The 16,306-nt window shown below is 48.8% G+C and overlaps 1 protein-coding gene across 1 annotated transcript; it reads right to left on the reverse strand.

Annotated features, from left to right (window-relative positions):
• Positions 1-231: 231 nt before the first annotated feature.
• Positions 232-6,488, reverse strand: LOC132834003 (fish-egg lectin-like). Its single transcript, XM_060852714.1, has 4 exons — positions 6,428-6,488; positions 3,342-3,569; positions 2,073-2,412; positions 232-373 (listed from the first exon to the last, which is right to left on the reverse strand). Exons 1-4 carry the CDS (start codon positions 6,486-6,488, stop codon positions 232-234), a joined length of 771 nt encoding a protein of 256 aa, XP_060708697.1.
• Between the last annotated feature and the right edge of the window lie 9,818 nt (positions 6,489-16,306).

Consider the following 16,306-nt stretch of genomic DNA (forward strand, 5'->3'; position numbering starts at 1 on the left):
ACTGGGGCTGAATGGCCTCCTCCTGTTCACCCTTTGAGTCTTGAGTCTGATTTGCTCATCTATGAAATTCTACCTGGACCGGTTTACGTACACTTGTGCCAGAGGCATTTCCTTGGAATGTTGGACGAGCAGAATAATCTTAGCAAGAGTTCAGAAGAAAATAAGCGACACCATTTCCCTTAATTACTGATCTGATTTTTAAACATTGATCAAACTTTCAGCTTCTTGAAGCTATTGGCAATGAATGATATTGTTGAGGGTAGTCACCAGCCACAGTTCTTCCAGATCCACCGTCACATGCTTGAAGGATATCCCTCCAATGTTGATTTGAGTCCAGCTTGTCCCAGCAGGGTTCTGGGACGTGATCCCATCTCTGAAAAATAGCAGTGACCCAAGTTGAACAGTGACATTATGAAGCTTGTGACGTTATAAAGCTGCTCCTCAGATGCTGCCTGACCTGCTGCGCTTTTTCAGCACCACATTCCAGACTTATAAAGCTCAAGGCATTCCTTACCCTGGTGAAGTTTTTAAATCAGATTCCTTACAGTGTGGAAACAGGCCCTTCAGCCCAACAAGTCCACACTGATCCACCCCCCCTTCATCTGACACTACGGGATATTTCGCAAGGAGTGTGGGAGGAAACCGGAGCAAACCCACGAAGACACGGGGAAGAACGTGCAAACCGGAGGTGGGAATTGAACCCGGGTCTCTGGCGCTGTGAGGCAGCAGTGCTAACTACTGTGCCACCGTGCCGCCCACATATGAATCGCTCTTGCCTCATTCCTAAGTGAGTACTAACTCTCATTCATGCATCAACTCCCCCCATCTCTGCTTCCATTAACTTCTGTCACTTTCCACTCAAATGACAACTCAGACTTAGAATTCTCAAATTTCTCAAAGTGTTGCACCCCTCCCTGTCCCTGTAACCTCCTCCAGCCCCTAAACCCCATCCCTACCGCTATAACCCCCTCCAGACCGTACACCACCTTGCTATCTCTGTAACCCCTCTACACCCCCTCCCTATCTCTGTAACCTCCTACAGCCCCTACACCCCGTCCCTATCTCTGTAAACCCCTCCAGCCCCTACACCCCATCCCTATCTCTGTAACCCCCCTCCAACCCCTACACCCCGTCCTCATCTCTGTAACCCCCTCCAGCCCCTACACCCCCTCCCTATCTCTGTAACCGTCTCCAGCCCCTACACCCCCTCCCTATCACTGTAACCTCCTATAGCCTCTACACCCCCTCCCTATCTCTGTAACCTCCTGCAGTCCCTACACCCCCTCCCTATCTCTGTAACCCCCTCCAGACCCTACACCACCTCCCTATCTCTGTAGCCCCCCTACATCCCCTCCCTATCTCTGTAACCTCCTACAGCCTCTACACCCCCTCCCTATCTCTGTAATCTCCTACAGCCTCTACACCCACTCACTATCTCTGCAACCCCTTCCAGACCCTATACCACCTCCCTATCTCTGTAACCCCCCTACACCCCCTCCCCATCTCTGAAACCCCCTCCAGCCCCTACACCCCCTTCCTATCTCTGTAACCTCCTACAGCCCCTACACCCACTCACTATCTCCAGCCCCTAGTCCACTCCCTATCTCTACAATTCTTCCAACCCCTGGAGTGCTGCCCTTTTAGCCTCCAGCAGTCCCTACTAATCTCCTCAACTTTGTAACTTCACCTAGCCCCAACAAATCTACTTATGTATGGAATTTCCTCAGGATCTGACACTGCCTCCTATAGGTTCCTCCCTGTCTCTGTTACCTCGTCCAGCTCCTATGACCCTCCAGGGTCCCTTTCCTCCCTGAATGACATCAGGAGCCCTTGATGGCTAAGATCAGTGCCTGGTCCAATGAGCTTTGAGATGCCCTCCTCAAAATTCATCCATTATTCCCTTCTCCTTCAAGCTCCCTCTACCAAGCCTGGGTCCTCCTGCAGTCACCCAGTCTCGCATGGTTTGTTGACATCTCTTGTTTGTATTGTTCCTGTCATGGGTCTTGGAATGTTTTGTGCATTCAGTGCGCTGTGGGAAGCAATGCCTGATGGTGTGAGAATTAGAAGGGTACCTGCGGTAGACATTGCCGTTAATGTTGACACCAAAGACACTCCCGTCTGTCCCAGTCTCGATCATTGAGAGTCCGCCTTCCACCTTCACCCAGTTGCTTCCAGCACATTGACTCGATTCCACGTTTGGCCGGACGTAGATATCATTGTTTGCATTAACGCCCCAACAACTATACGGCCCACAGGAGTAGTATTTCAGCTGGCCATCAATACGGTTGTAATTTGGGCTGGAAATACTGATTGCAGATCTGGCCTCATCTTGATGGACACAGAAGATATCATCGTTCATGTTAACTCCACCCACAATACCATTTCCACCAGCATCGATCTGTTTGAGCAGGCCTGTTTAGAAATAAAGTAGGTGAAAGTGGGGACTGCAGATGCTGGAGACTGGATTCAAGATGAGAGTGGCGCTGGAAAAACACAGCAAGTCAGGCAGCATCTGAGGAGCAGGAAAATCGATGTTTCAGGCAAAAACTTTTGCCCGAAATGTCGATTTTCTCCTCGGATGCTGCCTGACCTGCTGTGCTTTTCCAGCACCACTCTCATCTTCACCATTAGTAATAAAGCAGATGAACTATTTTCACCTCCAAACCCTAATGGGTGCAGTCCTCCTTGTTGATTGGAAGATTGGGATCATAGATTAGATTCCTTACAGTGTGGAAACAGGCCCTTCGGCCCAACAAGTCAACACCGACCCTCCGAAGAGTAACCCACCCACAACCATTCTTTATCCAAAATTTACCGCTGACTAAGGCACCAAACACTCAGGGCAACTTAGCACAACCAATTCACCCTAACGTGCACATCTTTGGACTGTGGGAGGAAACCCACACAGACATGGGGAGAATATGCAAACTCCACACAGTCACCCGAGGCTGGAATCGAACCTGGATCCCTGGTGCTGTGAGGCAGCAGTCCTAACCACTGAGCCACCTCCCTCACAGTTGAGGGAGGGGGTGGAGAGTCTGTCTCTCATGTAACACAACAGTGGACTATTTCAATGCCTTCTATGTACATTTACTCCTTCAGTCAAAGGATGTATCATCGTCTGCTTTAAAAATGCTGAAATAATGAACTCACACAGCTCTCAGAGATAGACAACTGCAAAGAATCAGGCCCAATGAGGGAAATCATTTGTCCTCATCCTGGACTTAAGAAGCACCTCTGTTGTTTTGGAATTTTGCTCAGCAGGCCCTAAGCTGAGGGCTGCTCCCAGTGAAACAGGGAGGCCGGATCTTAATGAGTTCCGGAATGTTCCGCTCTCTTACCACTCATAACCAACCAGTATCCTCCCCGTTTTCTGTAGACATTGTAAGCACCGTCGACACCCCAGACTCCAGCTGGACCCACTGTCACGTGCGCCAGGTTCCCGGGAACCCACACCCAGGTGCCATCATGCCTGGTGTAAACCGATCCATTGGCGCTCACGCCATAGACTTGCCCATTCCCGGCATCGATTTGTTTCAGGTTTCCATCGATCTGGTTGCAGGTCAAGTCTGGAAGAGGAAAACATCAGAATCGCTCCAGTGTGGAAACAGGCCCTTCAGCCCAACACTGACCCTTCGAAGAGTAAACCCACCCAGGCTCATTCCCCTGCCCTACTATCCCATATTTATCCTTGACTAATGCACCTCACCACACATCCTTGGACACTATGGGAGCATTTAGCATGGAGACAGTGAGATGCTGGAGATCAGAGTCGAGAGCGTGATGCTGGAAAAGCACAGGCAGGTCAGGCAGTATCCGAGGAGCAGGAGAATCATTGTTTTGGGCACAAGCCCTTTAACAGGAATAAGGGTTTCCCAGAGCCACAACTCAACAATTTCCCATGGCCAATCTACCTGCACCTGCACATTCCTGGACACTATGGGACAATTTCCCATGGCCAATTCACCCTAACCTGCATATTCCTGAACAACATAGCATGGCCAATCCACTCTAACCTGCACATCCCTGGACACTATGAGACAATTTAGCATGGGCAATCCACCCTAACCTGCACATCCCTGGACACTATGGGACATTTTCCCTTTGCCAATCCACTCTAACCTGCACATCCCTGGGCACTATGGGACATTTGACAATCCACCCAAACCTGCACATCCCTGGGCACTATGGAACATTTCCCCAGTAAAGAAGCAGGCCATTCAGTCTATCAGCATCATTTGTATTTTCATGCCCCACATAGAAGTCCTCACCATCTCCCATTCATCTCGCCCTATCACCATATCCGTCCAGATATAGACCATCGAACACAGACCACAGAACATTCCAGCCCAGTACAGTACAGGCCCTTTGGTCCTCAATGTTGGGCCGACCTGTGGAACCAATCTGAAGCCCATCTATGCTCCCCTCCTCCTCTCTCTAGTAGTGAGACACTTTCCCCGGAATTCCGAATTAGATTTATGGGTAACTGTTCTATAGCGGCTGCCTTTCAGTTACGCTCCTGCCCTGAAACAGTCACGCTCAGAAACCTGGAAGTCTGGATGCCCTAGTCTGTCATTAGCATCCAATTCCCTGAAGCTCTGCTGGATCTTACACAGGTTCCAGATTTCACCAGCCCATACCCCCAACACCCACCGCCACCCCGGACCAGCCTGTATTGGAAGACTCGGCAAGTTGGTTAACTATTGGCGTTACGAACACACTGACCTTAAACATCAAGATCTGTCTAGGAATGAAGCCAGGGCTTTTTAAGCTTAGAAGCTGAAACACATGATTTCCCCTCTGAACTTACCGCTGAGGGTCACTTGCAAACAACTGCAGACCAATAAAAATGTCGACAGAGCTCAAGTTGCACCATATTGATGGGGTGCTAGTACAAGTCACTGGCTCTCGCCCTCTGTAAGTTTAGATTCCATTCCCTACAGTACGGAAACAGGCCCTTTGGCTCAACAAGTCCACACCAACCCTCCAAAGAGTAACCCACCCAGACCCATTACCCTATATTTACCCCTGACTAAAGCACCTCACACTCTGGACAATTTAGTGCGGCCAGTTTATCTGACCTGTACATCTTGCATCCAATGATTTGATTAGATTAGATTACTTACAGTGTGGAAACAGGCCCTTTGCCCAACAAGTCCACACCGACCCACCGAAGCGCAACCCACCCAGACCCCTACATTTACCCATTACCTAACACTACAGGCAATTTAACATGGCCAATTCACCTGACCCGCACATCTTTGGACTGTGGGAGGAAACCGGAGCACCCGGAGGAAACCCACGCAGACACGGGGAGAACGTGCAAACTCCACACAGTCAGTCGCCTGAGTTGGGAAATGAACCCGGGTCTCAGGCGCGGTGAGGCAGCAGTGCTAACCACTGGGCCACCGTGGACTGTGGGAGGAAACCGGAGCACCCAGAAGAAACCCACACAGACACAGGGAGAATGGGAATTGAACCAGGGTCACTGGTGTTGGAGGCAACACTGAGCCACTGTGCCACCCCAAACTACTGATCATTTCCCAGTATTTGGTCCTGTCCTCAGCACACTACAGTTAGAGTGGTCATTTATGACCCACAGGCATGGGGTAACCCTTGTTTCCATCTTGCAGCTCCTTCCCCTTTAGTTTTCCTGCACTTTCAAGATTTTGTTTTAATACTAACTAGTTGTGCTGCTGTTTCAGTTTAGCCTTATCCCAGTAGAAAACAAAATACTGGGGACACTGGAAACAGAGTCATAGACTCATACAGCACACAAACACAGCCTTTGGTCTAGTCAGTTCACACCAACCATGTTCCCACACCAGACTAATCTAAACTAATCCCAACTGCCTGCACTTGGCCGATATCACTCCACTCCATTTTTATTCATGAATCTGTCCAAAGGTCTTTCAAATGTTGTAACTGTACCCACATCCACCACTTCCACAGGCAGTACATTCCACAGATGAACCACTCTCTGTGTGAAGGAGTTTGCATCCCCCCTCCACCCCTCATGTCCTTTTTAAAACTTTCTCCTCTCACCTTAAAAATATGCCCCCGAGATTTGAACTCCCTCGCCACTAGGGAAAAGACCCTTGTCTATTCACCCTATCAATACATCTCGTGATTTTATACGATCACTGCTCAAACTCCGACACTCCAATGATCTAAGTCCCAATCTTTCCAGTGTAGTTTTTATATCTCAAACTCTCATTCTTGGCATCATCCTAGTAAATCTTTTCAGAACCCTCTCCAGATCAATAACATACGTATTGGAGTTATAACCTAAACGATAAAATTTACCATTTCAATGATCAAGTAAAATGGATTAAAGCCTGAAATGCTTGAGTCACTCAACCTCCTGGCTCTGTATTGATCCTACCCTCAATGGAAACACGTTTAGGATCACTTCAAGATTACTTACCGCTCAGGGCCACTTGCAAACAACTGCAGGCCAATAAAAGTGTCGACAGGGACCACACCATTTTTTGGGAGGTTTCTCAGTTCGGCTCACGACGACGAGAGAGTTTGACGACGAGAGAGTTTGACGACGAGAGATGGAGCCTCCACGCCTCTCTCTGACAATGTGAAGACTGAAGGAAGACCAGCTCTCAATTTATACACTGTACATGATCACATGCCAACCTCACCTCCCTTTATTTGGGGTCATGATTGACAGGACACTGACATCTGTAGGTGGCTGGGCTGGGGGATGGGGCACGCACTGGGAATTTATTTTGCAGATTGTAACCCATGATTTGCACGTAATGCTGCGATGTTAAGGGGTCGGTCCTTTATTTGACAATCTTTGGGGTCTCTCCAGGATGTTCGGAATTTCAGCTTTGGCTGAGTAGTTTTCATTTGTTCATGCCCACTGTTGCTTGTAAATCACCACAAGTTACCTTTAATTTGGCTACCGATTAATAAATGTTGCAGACAATCATAGAACACAGAACAGTACAGGTCTTTCGGCCCTCGATGTTGTGCTGACCTTTTATCCTACTCTAAGGTCAGACTAACCTACATACCCTTTATTTTACTATCATCCATATGCCTATCCAAGAGTCGCTTAAATATCCCTCTACTCTACTGTTACCGCTGACAGTTCATTCCGCGTGCCCACTCTTTGTGTAAAGAACCTGCCTCTGACATCTCCCCAATACCTTCCTCCAATCTCCATAAAATTCTGACCACTCGTGATAGTTATTTTCGCCTGGGAAAATGTCTCTAGCTATCCACTCCATCTATGTCTCTTGTACACCTCTAACAAGTCACCCCTTATCCTTCTTCACTCCAATGGGAAAAGCCCTCGCCCCCTCAACCTTTCCTCATAAGACATGCCCCTCCAGTCCAGGCAGCATCCTGGGAAATCTCCTCTGCACCTTCTCTAAAGCTTCCCCATCTTTCCTATAATGAAGTGACCAGAACTGAGCACAATATTCCAAGTGTGGTCTAACCAGGGCTCTATCGAGCTGCAGCATAACCTCACGGCTCTTATACTCAATCCCCCTGCTAACGAAAGCTAACACACCACACGCCTTTTTAACAACCCTATCGACCTGGGTGGCAACTTTGAGGGATCTGTGGACATGGATCCAAGATCCCTCTGTTCCTCCACACTGCCAAGAATCCTGCCTTTAACTCTGTATTCTGCACTTAACTTCCAACTTCCAAAATGAGTGCCTTCACATTTTTCCAGGCTGAACTCCATCTGCCACTTCTCAGTCCAGCTCTGCATCCTGTCAATGTCCCACTGCAACCTAAAACAGCCCTTCATACTATCCACCACTCCACCAACCTACTTATCATTGGCAGACTTACTGAACCTCCCTTCCACTTCCTCATCAAAGTCATTTATAAAAATCACAAAGAGTAGAGGTCCCAGAACCAATCCCTGCGGAACATATCACTTCCCACCGAGCTCCAGGCTGTCTTCTGTGATCCAGCCGATTCTGCATCCAGATAGTCAGATTTCCCTGTATCCCATGCCTCCTTGCTTTCTGAATAAGCCTACCATGGGGAACCTTATTTAACATCTTCCCAGCTCCACCCCCTCATATGTATCTCTTAGCCTCCTTAACCCATAAGCCTCATCGACTCTCCTGCTCCTCAGATGCTGCCTGACCTGCTGTGCTTTTCCAGCACCACACTCTTCAACTCTGATCTCCAACATCTGTAGTCCTCACTTTCTCATACAACCTTATCAAACACCTTGCTAAAATCCATGTACACCACATCCGCTGCTCTACCTTCATCAATGTGTTTTGTCACACCCTCAAAGAATTCAATAAGATTTGTGAGGCATGACCTGCCCCTCACAGAGCAATGTCAACTATCTCTAACCAAACAGTGGTTTTCTAAGTAATCACAAATCCTGTCTCTCAGAATCCTCTGCAATATTTTGCCCACGACTGACATAAGGCTGACTGGTCTGTAATTCCCAGGATTATCCATATTCCCTTTCTTGAACATGGAAATAGCATTTGCCATCCTCCTATCACCTGGCACTATTCCAGTGGACAGTGAGGACAAAAAGATCATCATCAAAGTCGCACCAATCTCTTCCCTCACTTCCTGAAGAAACCTTGGGTTTATCCCGTCTGGCCCAGGGGATTTATCTATCCTTGTGTTTTTCAAAGTTTTCAGCACATCCTCCTTCCTAACATCAACCTTTTCGAGCGTATCAGTCTGTATCACGCTGTCCTCAGAAACGTCAAGATGCCTCGCCGTAGTGAATACTGAAGCAAAGTATTCATTAAGGACCTCACCTACTTCCTCTGACTCCAGGCACAAGTCCCCTCTACTATCACTGAGCAGCCCTACCCTTACTCGGGCCATCCTCTTCTTCTTCACATAAGTGTAGAACACCTTAGGGTTTTCCTTAATCCTTCCCACTAAAGCTTTTTCATGCCTCCTTCTAGCTCTCCTTAGTCCATTCTTCAGTTCCTTCCTGTCCAACTTGTAACCCTCTAGAGCCCTGTCTGATCCTTGCCTCCTCAACCTTAAGTAAGCTTCTTTCTTCCTCTTGACTAGATGTTCCACATCCCTTGTCACTCAAGATTCCATCAATCTACCATCCCTTCCTTACCCTCAGTGGGACAAGCTACTTCTCATGGCTTTGTGAACAGTAATTTATCCAGTCACCAGGTGTTTTGAAAAGTGAGACCAACAAACAATGAAATAATGTTAGTCCAGCTTGTGGGGAAACACCCAGAGTCAGCTACAAGAAGGATTAAGACCTATATCCAGGAAAGTCAGAATGTATTGAAAAAATAATTTAAAGTCTCTTCAATGTAGCAACCAAAATAAGACCCCTCGAGTGAGCAAGTTAATCTTTAGAAACATAAGTTAGAACCTCCTTAATTCTCAGAGAGATTTCTGTCCCATCAGCTAGTGTAATATCGGCACCCCATGTGGAAACTCCCTCCTTTCTCATTTGACTTACATTTTCTCTCTACTCATCCAACATTTAAAGACCTTAAATATTATAGAAAGTTATATTTATTTGATAGAAATGCTGAAAAACACAGCATGGGTGATGAGAAACCAGACCTCTGAGTTCTGAGGAAGGGTCACAGTTCAGAAAAGATTTATAAGGATGGTGCCAGGGTTGGAGGGTTTGAGCTACAGGGAGAGGCTGAACAGGCTGGGGCTGTTTTCCCTGGAGCGTCAGAGACTGAGGGGTGACCTTATAGAGGTTTATAAAATCATGAGGGGCATGAATAGAGTAAATAGGCAAGGTCTTTTCCCTGGGGTGGGAGAGTCCAGAACTAGAGGGCATAGGTTTAGGGTGAGAGAGGAATGATATAAAAGAGACCTAAGGGGCAGGTTATTCATGCAGAAGATGGTACGTGCAGGGAATGAGCTGCCAGAGGAAGTGGTGGAGGCTGGTACAATTGCAACATTTAAGAGGCATTTGGATGGGTATATGAATAGGAAGGGTTTGGAGGGATATGGGCCAGGTTCTGGCAGGTGGGACTAGATTGGGTTGGGATATCTGGTCGGCATGGACAGGTTGGACCAACGGGTCTGTTTCTGTGCTGTACATCTCTCTGACTCTATGACCCGAAACATTAACTCTGCAGTAACAGCAGTGTGTACCATCCCCTCCCTCCCCCACGACACTCAGTAACAGCAGTGTGCACCATCCCCTCCCTCCCCAACAGAACATAGAACATAGAACATAGAACATAGAAGGATACAGCGCAGTACAGGCCCTTCGGCCCTCGATGTTGCGCCGACCGAATCCTACCTAACCTATACTAGCCCAATAACTTCCAAATGCTTATCCAATGCCCGCTTAAATGACCATAAAGAAGGAGAGTTCACCACTGATACGGGCAGGGCATTCCATGAACTCACAACCCGCTGTGTGAAGAATCTACCCCTAACATCTGTCCTATACCTACCACCCCTTAATTTAAAGCTATGTCCCCTAGTAACACCTGACTCCATTAGCGGTAAAAGGTTCTTAGTATCTACCCTATCTAAACCCCTAATCATCTTATACACTTCTATCAGATCTCCCCTAAACCTTCTCTTCTCCAATGAGAACAGCCCCAAGTGCCTCAGCCTTTCCTCATAAGATTTTCCTACCATTCCAGGCAACATCCTGGTAAACCTCCTCCGCACTCGTTCTAAAGCTTCCACATCCTTCCTATAGTATGGCGACCAAAGCTGCACACAATACTCCAGATGAGGCCTCACCAGAGTCTTATACAACTGCAACATGACCTCAGGACTCCGGAACTCAATTCCTCTGCCAATAAAGCCCAGTACACCATATGCCTTCCTCACAGCACTATTTACCTGGGTGGCAACTTTCAGAGATCTGTGTACATGGACACCAAGATCCCTCTGCTCATCCACACTACCAAGTAGCCTACCATTAGCCCAGTAATCCATCATCTTGTTATTCCTACCAAAGTGAACGACTTCGCACTTAGCTACATTGAATTCCATTTGCCACATTTCCGCCCAGCTCTGCAACTTATCTATATCCCACTGTAACCTACCACTTCCTTCCTCACTATCCACAACTCCACCGACTTTTGTGTCATCCGCCAACTTGCTTACCCAGCTTTCAAGTCCTTCCTCTAGATCATTTATAAAGATAACAAAAAGCAATGGTCCCAAAACAGATCCTTGAGTTACACCGCTAGTAACTGCGCTCCAAGATGAACATAATCCATCAACTACTACCCTCTGTCTCCTTCCAGCCAGCCAATTCCTAATCCAAACCTCTAATGTATCCTCAATGCCATACCTCCGAAGTTTTAGCATTAGCCTACCATGGGGAACCTTATCGAACGCCTTACTAAAATCCATATACACAACATCTACTGCTTTACCCTCGTCCACTTCCTTAGTCACCTTCTCAAAGAACTCAATAAGGTTTGTGAGGCACGACCTGCCCTTCACAAAACCATGCTGGCTATCCCTGATCACGTTATTCCTACCCAGATGTTCATAAATCTTATCCCTTACCATTCTCTCTAAGACTTTGCCCACCACTGAAGTCAGACTCACTGGCCTATAGTTACTAGGGCTATCCCTACTCCCTTTCTTGAACAATGGGACCACATTCACTATCCTCCAGTCCTCTGGTACTATTCCCGTTGACAGTGACGACATAAAAATCCAGGCCAATGGCTCTGCTATCTCCTCCCTAGCTTCCCATAGGATCCTGGGGTAAATGCCATCAGGCCCAGGAGACTTATCTATATTCATCCTTTCCAATATTCCCAAAACCTCTTCCCTGCATATTTCCAGGGCATCCATTCTAATTATTTGTGATTCCATATTCACATCAGCAGCAGTGTCCTGTTCCTGAGTGAATACTGATGAAAATTACTGATTTAATGTCTCTCCAATCTCCTCCGCCTCCACACACAACTTCCCACTACTATCCTTGACTGGACCGATACCTACCCTAGTCATCCTTTTATTCTTGACATACCTATAGAAAGCCTTTGGGTTTTCCCTAATCCTACCAGCTAAAGACTTTTCATGTCCCCTTCTCGCTTCTCTTAGCTCCCTCTTTAGCTCCTTCCTGGCTACCTTATAACTCTCAATCGCCCCAACTGAACCTTCACGCCTCATCTTTACATATGCCGCCTTCTTCCCTTTCACAAGGGACTCCAATTCCTTACTAAACCACGGCTGCCTCACAAGGCCCTTGACACCATGCCTGACTGGTACATACCTATCGAGAACACGCAGTAGCTGCTCCTTGAACAATCCCCACATCTCATTAGTGTTCTTCTCTTGAAGCCTGTTTTTCCAATCCACACATCCTAGGTCATGCCTCAGTAACAGCAGTGTGTACCATCCCCTCCCTCCCCCACCGACACTCAGTAACAGCAGTGTGTACCATCCACTCCCTCCCCCACCGACGCTCAGTAACAACAGTGTGTACCATCCCCTCCCTCCCCCACCGACACTCAGTAACAGCAGTGTGTACCATCCACTCCCTCCCCCACCGATGCTCAGTAACAGCAGTGTGTACCATCCCCTCCCACCCCCACCTCCCTCAGTAACAGCAGTGTGTACCAACCCCCCGCCCACCGATGCTCAGTAACAGCAGTGTGTACCATCCCCTCCCACCCCCACCTCTCTCAGTAACAGCAGTGTGTACCATCCCCCCGCCCACCGACGTTCAGTAACAGCAGTGTGTACCATCCCCTCCCTCCCCCACCCCCCCTCAGTAACAGCAGTGTGTACCATCCCCCCCTCCCCCCACCGACACTCACTAACAGCAGTGTGTACCATCCCGTCCCTCCCCCCACCGACGCTCAGTAACAGCAGTGTGTAGCATCCCCTTCCTCCCCCCACCGACGCTCACTAACAGCAGTGTGTACCATCCCTTCGCTCCCCCACAGAAGCTCAGTAACAGCAGTGTGTACCATCCCCCCCCGAACGCTCAGTAACAGCAGTGTGTACCATCCCCTCCCTCCCCCACCGACGTTCAGTAACAGCAGTATGTACCATCCCCTCCCTGCCCCCACCCCACCTCAGTAACAGCAGTGTGTACCATCCCCTCCCTCCCCCCACCCCCCTCAGTAACAGCAGTGTGTACCATCCCCTCCCTCCCCCACCGACGTTCAGTAACAGCAGTGTGTACCATCCCCTCCCTGCCCCCACCCCACCTCAGTAACAGCAGTGTGTGCCATCCCCTCACTCCCCTCACCGACGCACAGTAACAGCAGTGTGTACCATACCCTCCCTCTCCCCACCGAACCTCAGTAACAGCAGTGAGTACCATCCACCTCTCCCCCACCCCCCCTCAGTAACAGCAGTGTGTACCATCCCCTCACTCCCCCCACTGACGCTCAGTAACAGCAGTGTGTACCATCCCCTCCCTCCCCCACCCCCCTCAGTAACAGCAGTGTGTACCATCCCCTCCCTCCCCCCACCCCCCCTCAGTAACAGCAGTGTGTACCATCCCCACCGACACTCAGTAACAGCAGTGTGTACCATCCCCTCCCTCCCCCCACCGACGCTCACTAACAGCAGTGTGTACCATCCCTTCCCTCCCCCACAGAAGCTCAGTAACAGCAGTGTGTACCATCCCCTCCCTCCCCCCACCGACGCTCACTCACAGCAGTGTGTACCATCCCCTCCCTCCCCCACCGACGTTCAGTAACAGCAGTGTGTACCATCCCCTCCCTCCCCCACTGACCCTCAGTAACAGCAGTGTGTACCATCCCCTCCCTCCCCCACCCCCCGCGTAACAGCAGTGTGTACCATCCCCTCCCTCCCCCCACCCCCCTCAATAACAGCAGTGTGTACCATCCCCTCCCTCCCCCACCCCCCCTCAGTAACAGCAGTGTGTACCATCCCCTCCCTCCCCCCACCCCCCCTCAGTAACAGCAGTGTGTACCATCCCCTCCCTCACCCACCCCCCCTCAGTAACAGCAGCGTTGTACCAGCTACAAGATACACTGCAGAAACTCACCAAAGATTCCCAGGCAGCACCTTCCAAACCCACGGCCACTTCCATCTGGGAGGAGAAAGGCAGTGGATACATGGGAACACCACCTCCTGCAAGTTCCCCTCCAAAACACTTACCATTCTGACTTTGAAATATATTGCTGTTCCTTCACTCTCACTGGCTCAAAATCCTGGAATTTCCTCCCTAATAGCAATGTCTACCTGCAGCCTATGGACAGCATCGGTTCAAGAAGGCAGCTCACCCCCACCTTCTCAAAGGTCACTTGAAATTAAAAGCCAGCCCAGCCAGCAGAGCCCAGATCCCATGAGCGAATTTAAAAAAAAAGCTGAACTCTCTATTGGATGGCGGGAGCTGTACCAACTGAGAGCAGAGAGTCAAATACATTACTCTGAATGCTGCACGTGTTTGAGTTTGAGGAAGGTTGTTGCGCTTACTGGCGGAACGCTTCAGAGAACACCTCTGGGCTGCCCGGACCAACCAACCCAACCACCCGGTGGCTCAACAATTTAACTCTCCCTCCCACTCCACCGAGGACATGCAGGTCCTTGGACTCCTCCACCGGCAGAACATAACAACACGACGGCTGGAGGAGGAGCGCCTCATCTTCCGCCTGGGAACCCTCCAACCACAAGGAATGAACTCAGATTTCTCCAGTTTCCTCATTTCCCCTCCCCCCACCTTGTCTCAGTCGGTTCTCTCAACTCAGCACCGCCCTCCTAACCTGCAATCTCCTTCCTGACCTCTCCGCCCCCACCCCACTCCGGCCTATCACCCTCACCTTGACCTCCTTCCACCTATCCCACCTCCATCGCCCCTCCCCCAAGTCCCTCCTCCCTACCTTTTATCTTAGCCTGCTTGGCAAACTCTTTCTCATTCCTGATGAAGGACTTATACTCAAAACATCGAATTTCCTATTCCTGAGATGCTGCCTAACCTGCTGTGCTTTAACCAGCAACACATTTTCAGCTATGATCTCCAGCATCTGCAGACCTCACTTTTTACTCGAAGGTTGTTATAAACAATGTTGCATGACACTTCAAGTTGTAACCACATTTCGGTGAATTGTTCAACCAGTCTGTCTCTGCACTGTCTTTATAGCTGGCACCTGTACACGTGACTGGGACTGTAAATGGTTCTACAAGTGTAAACATCACAAATGTGTGCCACTACCTTTTCCAAGGGTTCCTTGAACAGACGTCCTTCCAGTAAGTTGCTGATCAAGTTTTTGAAGCTTCCTTGTGTGATGTCACTGCGTCTTTGAGAGAGATGTGTTCTGCACTGCTTCTGTTGCAAAGAGGCGTTGTCACAGTGGTGTTGGAATGTCTCTTTCAGGCAGGCAGAGGATAAGTAGCTTTGAATTCACCCTTGGCAGTTTCTTTTTTTAGATGAGACTAAAGAATCATGAGTAGTCATGGAGTCACAGAATCATAGAGCATGGAAATGGATCCTTTGGTCCAACCTGTCCATGCCAACCAGATATCTTAACCTAATCTAGTCCCATTTGCCAGCACTTGGCCCATATCCCTCGAAACCCTATTCATATACCCATCCAGATGCCTTTTAAATGCTGTACAGTTTGCCTTTCCACTCAATTTAGTGTCATCAGCAAATTTGGATATGTTACATTCTGTCTCCCCTTCTAAATCATTTAAATAAATCACGTGCAGTTGCGTATCCAACTCTGACCCCTGCGGTATGCCACTCACCACAGATCCCCAACCAAAGAAACACCCATTTGTCCCAACTCTGTGCTTTCTATTGGTTAACCAATCCTCTATCCATGCTAACACATCCTCCCGCAGCTCCGTGCATTCTTATCTTATGGATGAGTCTTTTCTGTGGCACCTTCTGGAAATGCAAATGTACAGCAACTACCTGTTCCCCTTGATCCACCACACTTGTTACATCCTCAAAGGACTCCAGTAGATTTGTCAAACATGACCTTTCTTTCCTCAACCCATGCTGCGTCTAACAGATGGAATCCTTCCCATCCAGATGCCTCACTATTCCTTCCTTAATGCCTCCAGCATTTTCCTGACTACAAATGTTAAGCTAGCCGACCTAAGGTTACCTGTCTTTTGCCTACACCCTTATTTAAACAGCGGCATGCCTTCCATTGTCTCCTGGTCCCCTGAGACCTGCTCGGAGACTAGTGATTTTTGATAAATGTCCACCAACACACCTACTGCAACTTCTGCCTTTTCGTTCAGCATTTTGGGATGCATTCCATCATGACCAGGGGTCATGAGCTACCTTCAGGCCCCTTTGAGTCTATTCTGCCATTCATTATGATCAGGGTTGATCATCCACTCAACAGCCTCCTCTTCCCTCATATCCTTCGACCCCAAT

This window comes from Hemiscyllium ocellatum, chromosome 38 (genome assembly GCF_020745735.1).
Source record: "Hemiscyllium ocellatum isolate sHemOce1 chromosome 38, sHemOce1.pat.X.cur, whole genome shotgun sequence".
Lineage (NCBI taxonomy): Eukaryota > Metazoa > Chordata > Chondrichthyes > Orectolobiformes > Hemiscylliidae > Hemiscyllium > Hemiscyllium ocellatum.